We start from the raw sequence: 13,842 nt of genomic DNA, 5'->3' as shown, positions 1-13,842 counted from the left end.
CTCGAACTTTATTTGCAAATATGTTAGTTGGAATAGATTAAACAACAAGCTGTCATGAAAGGACAACACTCGAGAGAGAGTGAGTTGCAATGTTGCATATTATGCGGTTCAACGACGAGTTGTAACATCAGTTTGAAGAGATTAAAAATTGGGGCCCAACCGTACAATGAAACAATCAGTTTCTGATATTTGTATGGCAAAATTTTCTTGTTTTCACCTTGTAAAATATGTGCTAGACCAGAGGTTTTTCAACTTCAAACACATTAGTTAGCTAATCAAATGATGATCAAATGACAATTTTACATAGTTGATTCGATTTATTAAGGATCTATTATTGGTCTTATTATAATCTTGCAGGGAGTTTTTGCAACAGATTGAACCATTTGATAATTTTCTCTGGCTATTTGAAAAGATGTTCTTAATTTCAAACAAAGGGAAGTTAAACATTTCCCTGATTATGTGAAACTAGTAATTTACAATTGCATAAGATTGTGCTTTCCTTCTGGAATATGCACATTGCAGAAGAAGCTTTAATCTGTCTGATCCAATTTTGTTAATAGATACTAGCACTTCTAATAAATCTGATTACATAACGTAATTTATTGGTTTTTCAAAAAATGAAAAGCTTATCGTTATCTCTAACAACTTCAATGGAATCAATTTCAGCCCCTGCTTCATCTGTTACAATGGCGTTTCTTGCATCAATCCCGAATTTTTCTCCTGTTAGAAATGATTAAGTTAATAGCCTCGCAAAGAAAAGAATATATAGACAATAAGTTCATTTCATCTAAGGTACAAACCTGCAAAATTCTTGAGCTCCTCAAGTGAATCTGGCAACCTTATTAGCTTCCCAGGCTCCGTGCAACAAGATTCTTTTCTCATTAGAGGGTGACCTCTATAAATGCTCACCCTTGGATGATCTAGTCCTCTGCTTTTCCCTAATATGCCTGCATACTCCCCTTCAAGCTTCTTCAATAGTACTTCACTAGATGTAGTATCAGTTACTGTAATTCGGTGGCCAATCTCTCGCTTCTGCAGCATTTCATTCAAAGTTTTGGAAGAAAATTCATATGTATTAGCATTGATGACATCGGCTCCATTCATTACAAGTAGATTAACCATATCTTCGTGTTTCTCTTTCAAGGCAATCTGTAATGCTGTTAATCCATGGCGATCCTTTGTGTCCACACTCAATCCATATTTCAATAATTCTTCCATCACTGTCAGATCATTTCTTTTTGCAGCAGTGCATAAGAGATCACCAGCAGTGAAAGGGTCGGAAATGGCAGCACAATGATATAGGATTCTAAATATGGAATGGTGCTTTGAGAATATTGCATCCCACAATGCAGTGTTACCGTTCATATCTGCCACATATATGGTATCAGAAGATATAATCTTAAGAATTTGACTTGTTCTAACTTTTAAGATGAATTTAATTAAGGCATTAATATCTTATTTTACCTCGTAAATGTACATTGCAAGCATGCTTGAGGAGTACCAGTACACATTCTTCATGCCCTTTTGATGCTGCTATATGCTGAGGAATCACGCATAAATAGAAGCAATTACTACTTATATATAGTTTGTGTTAGTTGGGTTTATTCTGGTTGTAACATTCATAAATAAAATTATCGATGCTCAAGCCTTTGAGTCTAAGCTCAATGTCCTATAGAAGAGAGCTGGGCCTTTACGAACGAGATATGTAAGTTACATTTATATAGACTAACAATTTTAATTGCCAAGTTATGAACATTCTGTGAGGTACATGTTGACAGGACAGATAAATAAGAACTTACCAATGGGGTTCTACCTTCAGAATCTCCTATGTCAGGGTCCAATCTTGCCTTCAGAAGCTCATCAAGAAAAGCAGCATTGCCTGAATCGGCCACGTTCAGCAAATTAATGGCAATGTTTTTTGGATCACCACCTTCTTCTCCACCCTCCACTACTAAACCTCCAATTTTAAGATCCTTCAGCCTTTGGTTATGCTGCAACACATCACAAGTTCAACCTTTAGTCCTCTGAATAACTAGATTTTAGCAACTAGCCAGCCTGAAAAAGAATTCTCAAACGAAACAGATTGCATTTTAAAGAAATCAACATGAGAGTAACAAACTCTTGAAACTTGCATATCAACTGACCTGAAGGAAGTTTTCAAGGATAGCAACATTATCTTCTTGTTTGGTCTGCATTGCTTCAACCAGATTGGTGGTTTTGAGCCTCAAGAGTTGAGAAAGTGTCCTTGTTCGGAATGTAAATCTTTGAGGTCTGCAACAAAGTGCTCCAATTTCTCCAAACAAGTCCCCAGAATGCAGGGTTCCAACAACTAGCTCTTTCTCCATTTCACAGTCAATGATTTCCACTTCTCCAGACACAATGATGTAAACATCATCTGGTGCTTCATTCTGCATAATCACATCCTCTCTCGGTGGTATATATTCAGCTTTCATCTTTGCAACCTGATAACAAAATTCCGAAACTCCCAGAGCTTAACTTTCTTGTGCTATAACTAATTTTCATGACAAATTTGGCTAGGAGCTAAGGATATTAATCCTACCAGGTGCAGCAAAATTTCCCTTGATATACCGTTGAAAAGGTATACTTTCTCTACCGTTGGTAAGAACAAATGCTGGCAGATGCTTGTATAAATGGATTTTGGTAATTGTTCAATGAGTTGCTGCTGGTTCAAGCTCTCAGCCTTAAACCTCAAACACATGTAAGCCAATATCTGGTCTTTCAACCTTCGGGGCAACCGGTTTCTAGAGACAAAATTTGAAGCTGCTTCAATGCTATTCCTCTGCACCATCAGCCAAAAATTCCATGAAACTCAACAGGTAGCCTAATTGAATGGACATAATTGAATTGGCAAACATTGGAAGTACTTACAAATTCCATGGTACGACGAGTTCCTTCAACCACTAAATTTGTCATGTTACCAATTATATAAGCAGTCAAGCCAAGGTTGAAGAGCATGTAGAAAATTATAAAGATCATTTCCACAGTATTTACTGCATGGAGGTCACCATAACCAACTGTGGTCATAGTGGTGATGGACCAATATAAAGCTGAGATATATCGGATCCAAAGGCTTGTTTCCCTGAAATTTGGATTCACTGACCCCAGCCATGTCCTTCCCTGGTGTGGATATCGGTCAGCTAGCAGGTAGTAAAGACATCCAGCACAGTGCACTAGAAACAACGTCACCTGTATCAGTTCATCAACAAACCGACTCAACTTAAATTTGATCATATTGTCTGAATTCTGAAGACAAATTTTTTTTTCAAACAATTCCCATATTTTCATTCTAAAAAAAAAGCATATTTTCAACCATAAATAATTTACGGGCTGAAGAGAATGGGCCTAAAAGCAGCCCTTTGGCTAATTCACTAGCCTGTTTTTTTGAGCACGATTGAAACTTGAAAGTCACAAGCACAACGGGGTCTATTGATAAAAGTATCAATATAACAATGAAAAATCTTATTAGGGTTTCATTTTGTTTTTCAAAACGGATTGAAGGTTGCAAATTTCGCTCACAGCTAGAAGCCTAGCACATCGGATCCAGAAATAGCTGAATCTGATGTCCTTCTCCAGCCTACAAGTAAATATAGAAACTGTAAGATTAAGGGGTGACAAGAAAATTTCGATCACAACTTTGATTTACTACAAAACCGAGAATAACGATGACAGATAGTAGTAATGAAGCAAAACCTGGTAAAAAGCTGCTTGACACGCCTGAGACGCCAAAATCTGAGCAATCCTAAAAGGGAATAAGAAATGCCCATTTTGCTTTTGCCAGTGAACAAGTAGCCTAGTGCCTCATATGGGATAGTTGATGCCACATCCATTAGGAACCATGTTGAAAGGTACCTATCCACACCCAAACGCCAAACTAATGAACCATCATTATATATATTTTTTCTCAATTCCCTTTATTTCCAAATTAAACTTGTAATTCTAAAAGGATTTTTTTGGCAGCATAGTTGGGATGATTCTCGCTGCCCTTTAGTACTGTGAAAGGAGCCCAAATTACCCATTTGGACGAGGTGCTTCAGTTTTCTGTATTTGTTTTCAACCTTCAATTTTCCACCCAATGTTTAGTTCTTGTCTTTAAATCTGCATACAATTTTTTTTTTTATTTTGAAATTGCACTAAAAATTGTAGTATAAATTTTCTTTTCATTGTTATCTGCTCAAAGATGGCTTTGTGGGGGCCAGACAGCAAACATCATTTCCGTTACCCCCAGCATTCAAAAATTATTGTTTGACTGAATAGTCTAGCTGGTGAGATTCTACAGTTTGTACAGTTTAAGTTGGAGCAATGATGAATGGATGGAAGTTTGGAGCAAATCAGATTCTTGAAGCCAACCCACAATCTCCAGTGACCCATCTTTTCTTTAAAAAATATATATATTTTCATGCATGACGAAAGATAGATTCCCTTTTAATTATCGAAATAATTACATGTCCTGGGCTGGTCCCGGTCCGAAGCAGAACTAGAAATTAGAAGAACATTATTTTTTTTCTGGTTTTAGAGTTTTATCTTTTTAAAGAACAGTACAATCATAACCACGTGGTTGCCGTCAAGCCAGTTGATAGAGACAAAAACAATTGTGTACAATAAAAGCACCGAACTAATTAATTTGTCATGCGGTATGTTCTCCTTCCATTACCGACATAATTAGGAACCTACCCCTGAGATTAAATTCGTCAAAAGCCGAAACCCAACCCTCTATCTTTCTTTTAATCTAAGAAAAAAAAAAAGAATCTGGTTTTTTTTTCTAGATAAAAAAAAAGCATTTTGTGTTATTTGGAATGAAAACTATAATGTTTTTGATTAAGAATGAATTCACTAACCTGACAGCAATCTTCTTAGAGTCTTGGACTAGCAGCTGGGTTCTTGAATCAATATGTGCAACAAAAAATGTCAAGACGATATCAATTGCGAAGAACAGATCCACAATGTTGTCGGCAATGTAGAGTTTTCTAGGTGGGGAGGAGCTGAAAAAAGCTACTTCAAAAGGGTAAACCCATGCAGAATAAAATACTAACATCACCATAAATATTTCCCAGCACCTGCATATACACATCATAACATTGATTAATTACATGAATTTGCAGCTGTATGTTGCATACATAAATTGTTGAACATTTTACCATATAAAAGAAATTTGGAGAAAATTGAACTCCACCAATGAATCAAACTGTACAAAATTTAAGGGTTTTTTTTTTTTTTTTTGAAGTCTCAAGCTTATTTCTGTTTCCACCAAGATCAAGTCAACTCACAGCTGAACAGAGTCAAAGTATCCGTCAAACCCAAGATCAACTCGAAAAAGCAAATTAAAAGGTGAGAGAATTTATGCCATAAGAATGTTAGGTACAAGCTGCAGCAAGTTAGGAGTAAATGCTTTAACCTTGTATCTCACGTGCACGTTTTTTGGGGTGCAGGTGAATTTGGTGATCTAACCAAGCATGAATATGTGCATGCTCTGATCATAATCATTTATGTAATTGACAGAAGTGGAACACAAGCATGCTTTTCATGTACCAACAAAATTGTATTGTTCAAATAGGAAAAATCAAATGTTTATTATTGACAAATATAATTCTTCTTTCTCTAGCAATTATTGTACCAAATATACCTGTATTTTGAATCCAGAGGAGAGATGATCCATCCTTTCGACTTTATTTGATTCTGGTTATAGCTTGAAACACCCAAAGGAGGAAGTATAAGCTTTGACAAGCTACTCAGACTGAGAGATGTATCTTCATCTGAATCACAGTGTGGAGTTTCATGATCAGTCTGGCCCTGCTCTTTTTGCTGCTGAACCCTCTTCATGCTAGAGGTTAAGTTGAATGCTTCTGGAGTAAATTTCATTTCCATTTCCAAGGACTGATGAGTTAAATACAGAGAAGGATAGTGAACGAGAGTTCTTTGATTGATTTTTAGAAGGGATTGAATGGAAGGAGAAGATGGGAGAGAAAAGGCAAGGCCAGAAAGGAGAGTAGTATTAAGAGAGTTGATATTATTATTGTGGGTATGGAAGAGCAGTTGGTGGTCCTATAAAAAAAAAAAAAAAATTACAGTGACCCTGGAAATGAAATGAAGCCAGTGCCATTAGGAAACCACCTTCATTGATTGATGTGTTTGGTATAAGACACCAAATGGAATTGGTGGGTTGTGCAATATTTGGCCTTTTAACTTACTGAACGAGGATTAAGGACCATAACAAATTCCATTTTCTCTCTTCTGATATGATATAATTCCAACATCATTACATTATGCTAGAAAATGGCCACATTTTCACATTTTTGTTGGGCTTAATTGTCATAGACATGTATGCCGAAAGAGCCAACCTAGCCATATAATCAATGTGAGGAATAGACTAGGTGTGGAAGAGTAATTTCCCTTGATAATAATCATCATACGCTTTTTCTTGCATATCCAACAATTCCCCACTTGGCCTTATTATTGATATAGCTAGCTCTGTTCAAGGAAAGTTGATTAATCAAAAGCACTCCACTAATAATGTCAATGTCAAAACGATTTGTAATCCCATTCCATCAACCGGTATTTGGTTCATAACTTCATCTCCATATCTCTTGATTACCCCATAAAATGATTGCTAGTTTAGACTTTAATGGTTTGGCTAATAGCAAAAATTAACAGTGAGAACTAGTTTAAATGGCCCCCACTTATATCCACACCAACAACATTGTGAACTATTAATTTTTTTTTTTGGTTAAAATAGAAATGAAAGTTAATTCATCATAAAATCTAAAGAAAATATCAATTTTCATGTATCTTCTAAAAGAAGATATTGATAGAATTCGAAAAAATTTTAATAATGGATACTAATTTGGTTTCAGAGCGATTATTACTTTAAAAATATGAGAATAATGTGATTGAAAAATAATTATTTCTTCCTTTTTTTTGGAATAAATGCAATTAGATATACAAAGTTAATTTGTGTTCTAAAAAAAGGAAAAAGAATATTTATAACTTTTTATAATTCCGAAGTGCACAATCGTTTTACACTTTTACATGAATTTGCCTTAGATTCACATAATGGATTTGGCTTTATTTTTCTATTTTCTCCCTCTTTTCTTTATAATTGAGGCAAAAAATTAAATCAATGATACTTTATTATATTAGTAGTATTATTAATTTTCCACACATTTTGGAGCAATCTTTACCTGTCAAATTTGATTCTTTTTTTTTTTTTTTTTGGTTTTAGCATGACAAAAACAGGATGGTGGGAATATCAAAATAAAAAATTGTAGTAAAAACAATTAAGAAAATTTTTTTCCTTTTTTTTTTTTTATGAATGGTTTTAATTATAGTAGTAGGTTTTTCATGTCTAAAGCTCAGAGTGTCTTAATTAAATTTGAAATATGTAGGCTGTTAATTTTTGCTAATTCAAGAAAATATATAGAGTTGAGTTGCCAACCAAGGTTCAGTTAAAAAGGAAAAGCCAGTGATCAGATCAGACCCTTTTGATTAATTTGGATGTAGAATTCAATGGCTTTTGATTTGCGGGACCTCAACTCTAAGAAGTGATTGATCCTTGTCTCGCATGGCATTAACTCTTAATTACAAACTGTGGCAGCTGATGCACATTCCATTGTCAAGTAATTGGGGAAGCGAATGCGAATGCGAATGCAAATGCCAACATCTCATCAAATCAATCTAAACATGAAATGCACCACGATGGCATTAATGCTACAAATTAACTTCTGCACCGTGAGTAGGATACCATAGAGTAATGTATCAACGGCACCGTTTTGTACATCAATCAAATTTTAAATTTTAAATTTCAATCATTCATATTTAATCTCACTTCACCGAATATATATATATATAATAGAGCAATGTAAGATATATCCTGTAAATTCTTATGGGATATTTCATTATTAAAACTAAATAATAAAAAAATTATTTGGGATGTAAATTTTCTTGGCCACAAAAGAGTTGCATTACCGAGTAATGGTCTGACGTTCAGAACAGCGACTTATTCAATCATTTTCATCACTGCTTCTCACTTTCCTTGATATCTTGATTTGGCCGACGCTTAAATTTTAATTAGTATTTATATAAAATTTTCATATATATTACTTTATTTTTTAAAATAAAAACATAGTTGAATATAAATAAAAAATAAAATTTATTTAAATATTTTAATAAAATTCAGAAATTCTTTTAATATTTTAATTTTCAATTTTCTTCTCTATCTACAAGGGATATATAGTAATAATCTCATAGTTTACACGTTAATTGCAACGAGAGCCAAGGGGTTTGGTCATTTAATAAAAGGGTCATTTTAAATGGAGCCCACATAGGACAAAAGTGAAGCACTGTACATTGAACAATGACAAGTCCTGTTGGGTCGGTAAAAAGTGAGAAGAAGGCTAATCCAATTTGAGGTGTGGCAAGCCAACAACCATTAATTTAATCTCATTGTCTTAAAACCGACACTTATCTGTATGTATCTGGTGGGGGCATATATAATATAAGCCTTCTCCATCCATCAACTGCCCAAATTGCATGCCTTGATTGGTAATATTGTTGAGATATTACCATTAGTATTAGCCTCACGTTTTCCTTTTGGATGCATCTTGTGCATATCGTTTATAATCAGTCTTAAAAATTTAATTATAAAATATAATTACGACACTGTGATAGTTATTCTCATCATGTAATTAAAGAATTTTAGATTTTTAAATGGATCAATTGGATAAGATCATTCGTAAAATTATTGCATGATCATATCAAATTTAATATACTTATTTTTTTAAATTCGTCCAGAAATAATTTAGGCCATTTTATACTGTGAAAGTTATGTATTTGATTTTTATTTTCAACTCATTTAATTTAGAAGAAAGAGATTTGAACTGAAAATTTCCTTTTTAAATTAAAGGTTTGGATTCATATATAGCCAATTTTGTTAGATTTTTTTTTTTTCATGAAATAGCCTTGTTAGTTGTTAGATTTAAATGTACTAATTTTGATTGCTTAACTAGTCTTCGAATAAATCTTTGAACCACGACAAAAAATTAATCATCCGAAACAAAGAACATATAGACCAAATTTGACTATAAATTTTGGCCTCACTAAGTAAGAAACGTGTGTCTCACAGTAATTAATTTGAATGTAACGAAAAGACATGAACTTTGGAGAGGAAGTATCTGGGTGTTGGCCCCAAACTAAGAAAACCGATTGGGACAGGTCAAATTTTCCACTCTCAAACGGACCTTCGTCGAAGCACACATTAGAAGTGACTGATGAATATGCCCCTTCATATTCTTTCTGGAGCCGACCCTGGATTGGCTCTTTATTTTGGGGTTTATAGCCAATTTGATAACTGAATCAAATTTTTAACCAGTATATCAACTAATTTGGTGGCATATAGCTTTCTTAAAAGTGTGATTAAATATATATTTTTTACAAAGGATTGTAAGATAAAATGAAATTAAGAAGAAAAATTTACAAATGTGGATCAAATCCCAACTTTATTAAAATCCAATTATATATATTTGCTTCTTGGCGTATTATCAAAATGAAAAAAAATAGATAAAAATTACTACAAAATCTCATGTATGAAACCGTTGCACTAAAATGATATTGACAAAATTTCTCCATTCTATCCTAGCTCTTAGAGTATCAGGTACATATATAATTGCCTTAAAATGCTCATCTAACTTGGTAAAATTCGAATTTTATCTAAAAAATACAAAACCTTGGTAAACTTGGAAGTTTCTAGTATAATGTGAATCTCAGAAAAGACAAGTGAAAATACCCAGCTGCCATTTATTACATGTACTATTTAGTAAATTGAGGGAAGAAAAACAATATTTACATCATAAAAACTGACATAGTAAAGTCAGTGCGAATACTAAAAGCACAGAAAGATGATGTAATGAATTTAACTTGCCTGATCTAGATTGGCTAGACAGTTTGGATCCTTGCTAAGAGTTTCATAAAAGACTCTTAAATTATCTCCAGCTGCAGTCTCACGAAACTTCACCAAGTCAACCACATACAACGCACTATAGAAGTATGATAGTTAAGCCCACATAATCTTTAGAAGGAAAGAAATTTATTCTTATACAATTTGAAAGTAATCACAAACCTGATATGGTATGCTCTACCTTGTAAATGTTCTTTCCAGAATCCCTGTGCAGAAAAGAGGAAGAGGAACAAAGAGGACATGATTAGACTAGCAATTGTATTATAGTTGCAGTTCCCAGGTGACAGAAGCAATAAAACAGAAACAGAGAAATTAGTCAATTTTGCACATGGTGCAGGGATAGGTGTGGTATCACATTACTTGTCTCCAAAATCGGTATCCATCCATATCCTTATTGTTGTCACAGAAAGGAGTATAAGCAAGAGGTCTTCCCTTTATATCCATGTCATAGAGTTCTCCCATATCTGCCCTAACAACTTGATCCGCATCAACAAATATAACCTGCACATGCATTTTCATCCATGAGGTTGGCAACAAATGCAACAAAAGAGTACAGTTGTCTAACAGGAACAATACCTTTTCCAATGAAAGGGGGAATATAACATCAAGGAACAAAATCTTATATGCCCAGATAATTCGCAGCTTTTCTTTCTGCTTATGCAACCATGTAGGCCATTTGTAGGTAATTAGTTCATACTCAAAGCCATATTCCTGTGCCATATGTGGAATCACATCCTACATTTTGTGCAAATAACCAGAAAGTATATGCACATTAGATTAACAAGGGGAAAAGAAAGTGCCATACAAAGATGGAAAGACTGCCAAAATGATATATACAACCTTAAACAGAGGAGAGAAGTAGTTCTTTATAAACCAGAATTTCACTGGACGATAAGTGTTCTTTAATACACTTAAAATCATAATTTTAAGGAAGCGTTCATATCTGCAAAAAGCAATCAAAGAAAAGTAACAAATGATCAAGGATTAGCTAAGAGAATATTCCACAAATGCTGTCATTGCACAGGCAGATCACCAAATGTATGGGATGTGTGCTTAAACATGAACGACCTTGTATTAGAAACTTTATAGATTGCAATAATTTTAACTTCACCAAGAGCAAAAGTCCTATTTTAATACAATACAGCAGGTTGCAACTCGTCAATTGTTTTTGCCACATTCAATACTGTTTTAGATTTATAAAAACTCTAAAAATTCAAACTGCAAACTACAGGATTTAGTCAAAAATAATTTCCTCCACTGCATTGCCATAACAACCTAATTAAAAGTTAGATAGAAAAGAGGCAAAACACAAGCAAGCAAATAAAAACAAGTCTCTGTAGGAGTGTGGTTTAGCAGTCAAGTAAGCAGAATGCATAGTTTAAAAGCATCTTATCCACCTTCCACAGTCAGGTACTCAAAAAATAAATAAACCAAGTCAGACTTGTTTCTTGTATCTTGGAAGAAAATGCAAAATATAAAACAAAGACAGAAATTTCACATATTGCAGACAAAGTTAAACTTATCACGGATAACAATATGAAATACAAAATCTACAACAGCCATTTTACACCAGGGATGAAAGTTTTCAAGGGCAACATACTCCTGCATGCATGCACATGCACATATCTATATATAAACATGTAAACGTATATGCCGCAAAAAATATAAATGCTGAAAACTCTACTAACCAAGAGCACAGGTAATCAAATGGTTAAGCAGACAAGGACTTGAATACTTACAAATGTCCTGAAGCAATTGAGAATATGTTAGTTGTTTTTCCATGTCGTCCACCCTTCCCATGCTCCTGAGGGAGGAAAAAAAGCATCAATGATTCTACTACTTTGAGAATGACACATTAAATATAAATCTCAAACAATAAAGCATACAAAGCCATGCCAGCAAGTGAGTCATGCCATAAGGAAAATGGTGATGATAAGAAACATATTATATACTAGTGCTATATTTGCATTTTTTAATCTGCTAACCAAGTTATTATACCAGATTGATAGTTAGGTTATTTTTACCCTTTATTCCTTATGCCTTCATCCCTTTTCTGATTTCCAGCTCTTCCCTAATTCTCCCTTCTCACATTAAGTACATTCATTGACATGAAAGCAAGCTTTGATCCTTCACTAAAGAGCTTACAACCCCTCTTTTTGCATTTTCTTCTTTTTTTAAGCCACGGTGTTATCTTGTAAGATATTGGAAAGCTTCTGTGGATCCTAATCCCCTCAAAAGAGGTACAAAATTAATCAAATTTAATTAGGTATGATACAAGGTAGGGGAAATAGATGAAAATAACATTCTGAATTTGAGATATTTAATTCAATCAGCTATGCTCAGTATTAAGTCTTTTCATAACCCTTTCCGACAGCCATAATAAATACAAGAAAAAGAGAGTATGACCATGTCAGCGTATGAAACTTTTCAAAAAGTTTAAGTAGACAACCGATTTAAGGTTAATAGCCATAAGGCTTTCTTGTATCCAGTATTTATGAAAGGAACAGTGACAAGATGAAGAGAAACTGAAACTAAGCAAATGAAATTATGGAAGTGAACGCATAGTACAAACAAACAATCAGAAGATTCACTTATAATCCATTTTCCTAAGAACGCTTACCGAATACAAATCATAAAGAATGCTTAGTGACTAATCCTAAAGAGGAAGAGTAAATTATTGACACAGAGTCAACCTCTCATTAACAAACAACCAGAAGATTCACTTATAATCCATGTTCCTAAGAATGCTTACTGAATACAAATCATAAAGACTGCTTAGTCACTAATCCTAAAGAGGAAGAGTAAATTATTGACACAAAGTTAACCTCTCATTAACATAAAACTCAAGAAAATATCTCAGTCAGGAAATACTGGTGTAGAAATATAATTCAACCGCTACAGCATAATGTCACTCATAAAAATATAAACCACAATAGTCAAAGCAAAGGGAGATTTCATTCAACTTGGTTTAGGTATTATATTGAAAGTCATTTTGGGTAGCTTAATGTTGTTGCTTGTCTTAATGTAGTTTTTTGGTGTTGATAGTGCAAGAAGAGGAAAAATAAAGTCCATACTACAGCTGTACCTGGAAATTAATTTCAATTGGGGAAAACAAAATTAAGACGCTATATAAGCTCCCTCTCACAAAAATGTTTACACACTTCTTTTGACCTTGGTTCAAGGGTCAATCATTCTCTTTCCCTTTTCTTATATCATCTTTCTTCTTATTCTGATCCCTTCTCCCAGGTTCGTATTTATATAAATTTCTTGTAACAGTTAACCCTAAATCAAATTAAAATATATAGTACAGCACAAACAAACAAAATAAACAAAAGACATTTACCAAAAAGAAAAAGAGAAAAGCTCACCACCAAACTGTCATCACTCTTTTTTGATCGCTGGCTGCCACCGATAAAACCAGAAGCCCATTTGACAAAGTTTAAGTTCCAGCCATTATGTCCCTGCTAGGAGGAAAGAGGAATTTGTTCAGCTATACAAATGAAGATTGGACAAAATATTTCAAACAGCAGCAAAAACTCACCCTCTTTTCCTTTGAATGGTTGTAATCATCAGCTGAAATAAGTAATTTTTCATGCTCTTTTCCCTTCTTCTTCACCACTTCAAGATGAACTACTTTACCCGTCAATCATTTATAGTGATTCGCCTTGACAAGGATTTCTCTTGACTTCCATCATCACCACCATCTCTAAAAAGATACAGCTCAGAACTTCTGCCTGGAGCAAGTTGCAGGTACCAAACTCCAGGAGATACTTTCATCTGCCAATAGCCCAAGTTGGCCATCACAATATCAACCAAATGAGGTGTACTCTTTGTTCCAAGAATTAGCTGAAGACCTCTGGGAGAGTCACGATCCT

At 34.1% G+C, this 13,842-nt stretch overlaps 2 protein-coding genes across 3 annotated transcripts; both read right to left on the bottom strand.

Moving 5' to 3' along the window:
* Nucleotides 1–382: 382 nt before the first annotated feature.
* Nucleotides 383–6,035, bottom strand: LOC111308881 (potassium channel AKT2/3-like). The gene is made up of 11 exons (XM_022907552.2): nucleotides 5,642–6,035; nucleotides 4,857–5,075; nucleotides 3,712–3,870; nucleotides 3,538–3,595; nucleotides 2,890–3,207; nucleotides 2,561–2,800; nucleotides 2,145–2,462; nucleotides 1,800–1,991; nucleotides 1,465–1,540; nucleotides 801–1,367; nucleotides 383–720 (listed from the first exon to the last, which is right to left on the bottom strand). The coding sequence occupies exons 1-11, from the start codon at nucleotides 5,881–5,883 to the stop codon at nucleotides 611–613; spliced, it is 2,499 nt and encodes an 832-aa protein (XP_022763287.1). The 5' UTR covers nucleotides 5,884–6,035; the 3' UTR covers nucleotides 383–610.
* Nucleotides 6,036–9,623: 3,588 nt separating this feature from the next.
* LOC111308030 (UDP-glucose:glycoprotein glucosyltransferase-like) lies at nucleotides 9,624–13,601 on the bottom strand. 2 transcript variants are annotated; one of them, XM_089746357.1, is made up of 8 exons: nucleotides 13,509–13,589; nucleotides 13,336–13,428; nucleotides 11,707–11,771; nucleotides 10,808–10,910; nucleotides 10,544–10,702; nucleotides 10,328–10,468; nucleotides 10,130–10,173; nucleotides 9,624–10,046 (listed from the first exon to the last, which is right to left on the bottom strand). In XM_089746357.1, exons 4-8 carry the CDS (start codon nucleotides 10,886–10,888, stop codon nucleotides 9,923–9,925), a joined length of 549 nt encoding a protein of 182 aa, XP_089602483.1. In that variant the 5' UTR covers nucleotides 10,889–10,910; nucleotides 11,707–11,771; nucleotides 13,336–13,428; nucleotides 13,509–13,589; the 3' UTR covers nucleotides 9,624–9,922. The 2 variants fall into 2 exon arrangements, with proteins under 2 accessions (XP_089602483.1, XP_089602487.1); XM_089746361.1 differs by lacking the exon at nucleotides 10,808–10,910 and having other exon boundaries at nucleotides 13,509–13,601.
* Nucleotides 13,602–13,842: the final 241 nt, after the last annotated feature.

The sequence above is a fragment of the Durio zibethinus genome, chromosome 2, assembly GCF_047325235.1.
Source record: "Durio zibethinus cultivar Kanyao isolate XHJ-2024 chromosome 2, ASM4732523v1, whole genome shotgun sequence".
Lineage (NCBI taxonomy): Eukaryota > Viridiplantae > Streptophyta > Magnoliopsida > Malvales > Malvaceae > Durio > Durio zibethinus.
Note: the sequence above shows the minus strand (reverse complement) of the source record. Positions and strands in the feature narration are given on the sequence as shown.

What these genes read in the sequence shown, in the direction of transcription:
- LOC111308030 (XM_089746357.1), bottom strand. Translation starts at nt 10,888, where the DNA reads ATGATTTTAAGTGTATTAAAGAACACTTATCGTCCAGTGAAATTCTGG. An exon ending in TCCCCCTTTCATTGGAAAAG is followed by an intron (nt 10,469 to 10,543) that starts GTATTGTTCCTG and finishes ATGCATGTGCAG; the next exon opens with GTTATATTTGTTGATGCGGA. An exon ending in GGTAGAGCATACCATATCAG is followed by an intron (nt 10,047 to 10,129) that starts GTTTGTGATTAC and finishes ATACTTCTATAG; the next exon opens with TGCGTTGTATGTGGTTGACT.
- LOC111308881 (XM_022907552.2), bottom strand. Translation starts at nt 5,883, where the DNA reads ATGGAAATGAAATTTACTCCAGAAGCATTCAACTTAACCTCTAGCATG. An exon ending in GATGTGCTAGGCTTCTAGCT is followed by an intron (nt 3,208 to 3,537) that starts GTGAGCGAAATT and finishes GAACTGATACAG; the next exon opens with GTGACGTTGTTTCTAGTGCA. An exon ending in GGGAAATTTTGCTGCACCTG is followed by an intron (nt 2,463 to 2,560) that starts GTAGGATTAATA and finishes TTTTGTTATCAG; the next exon opens with GTTGCAAAGATGAAAGCTGA.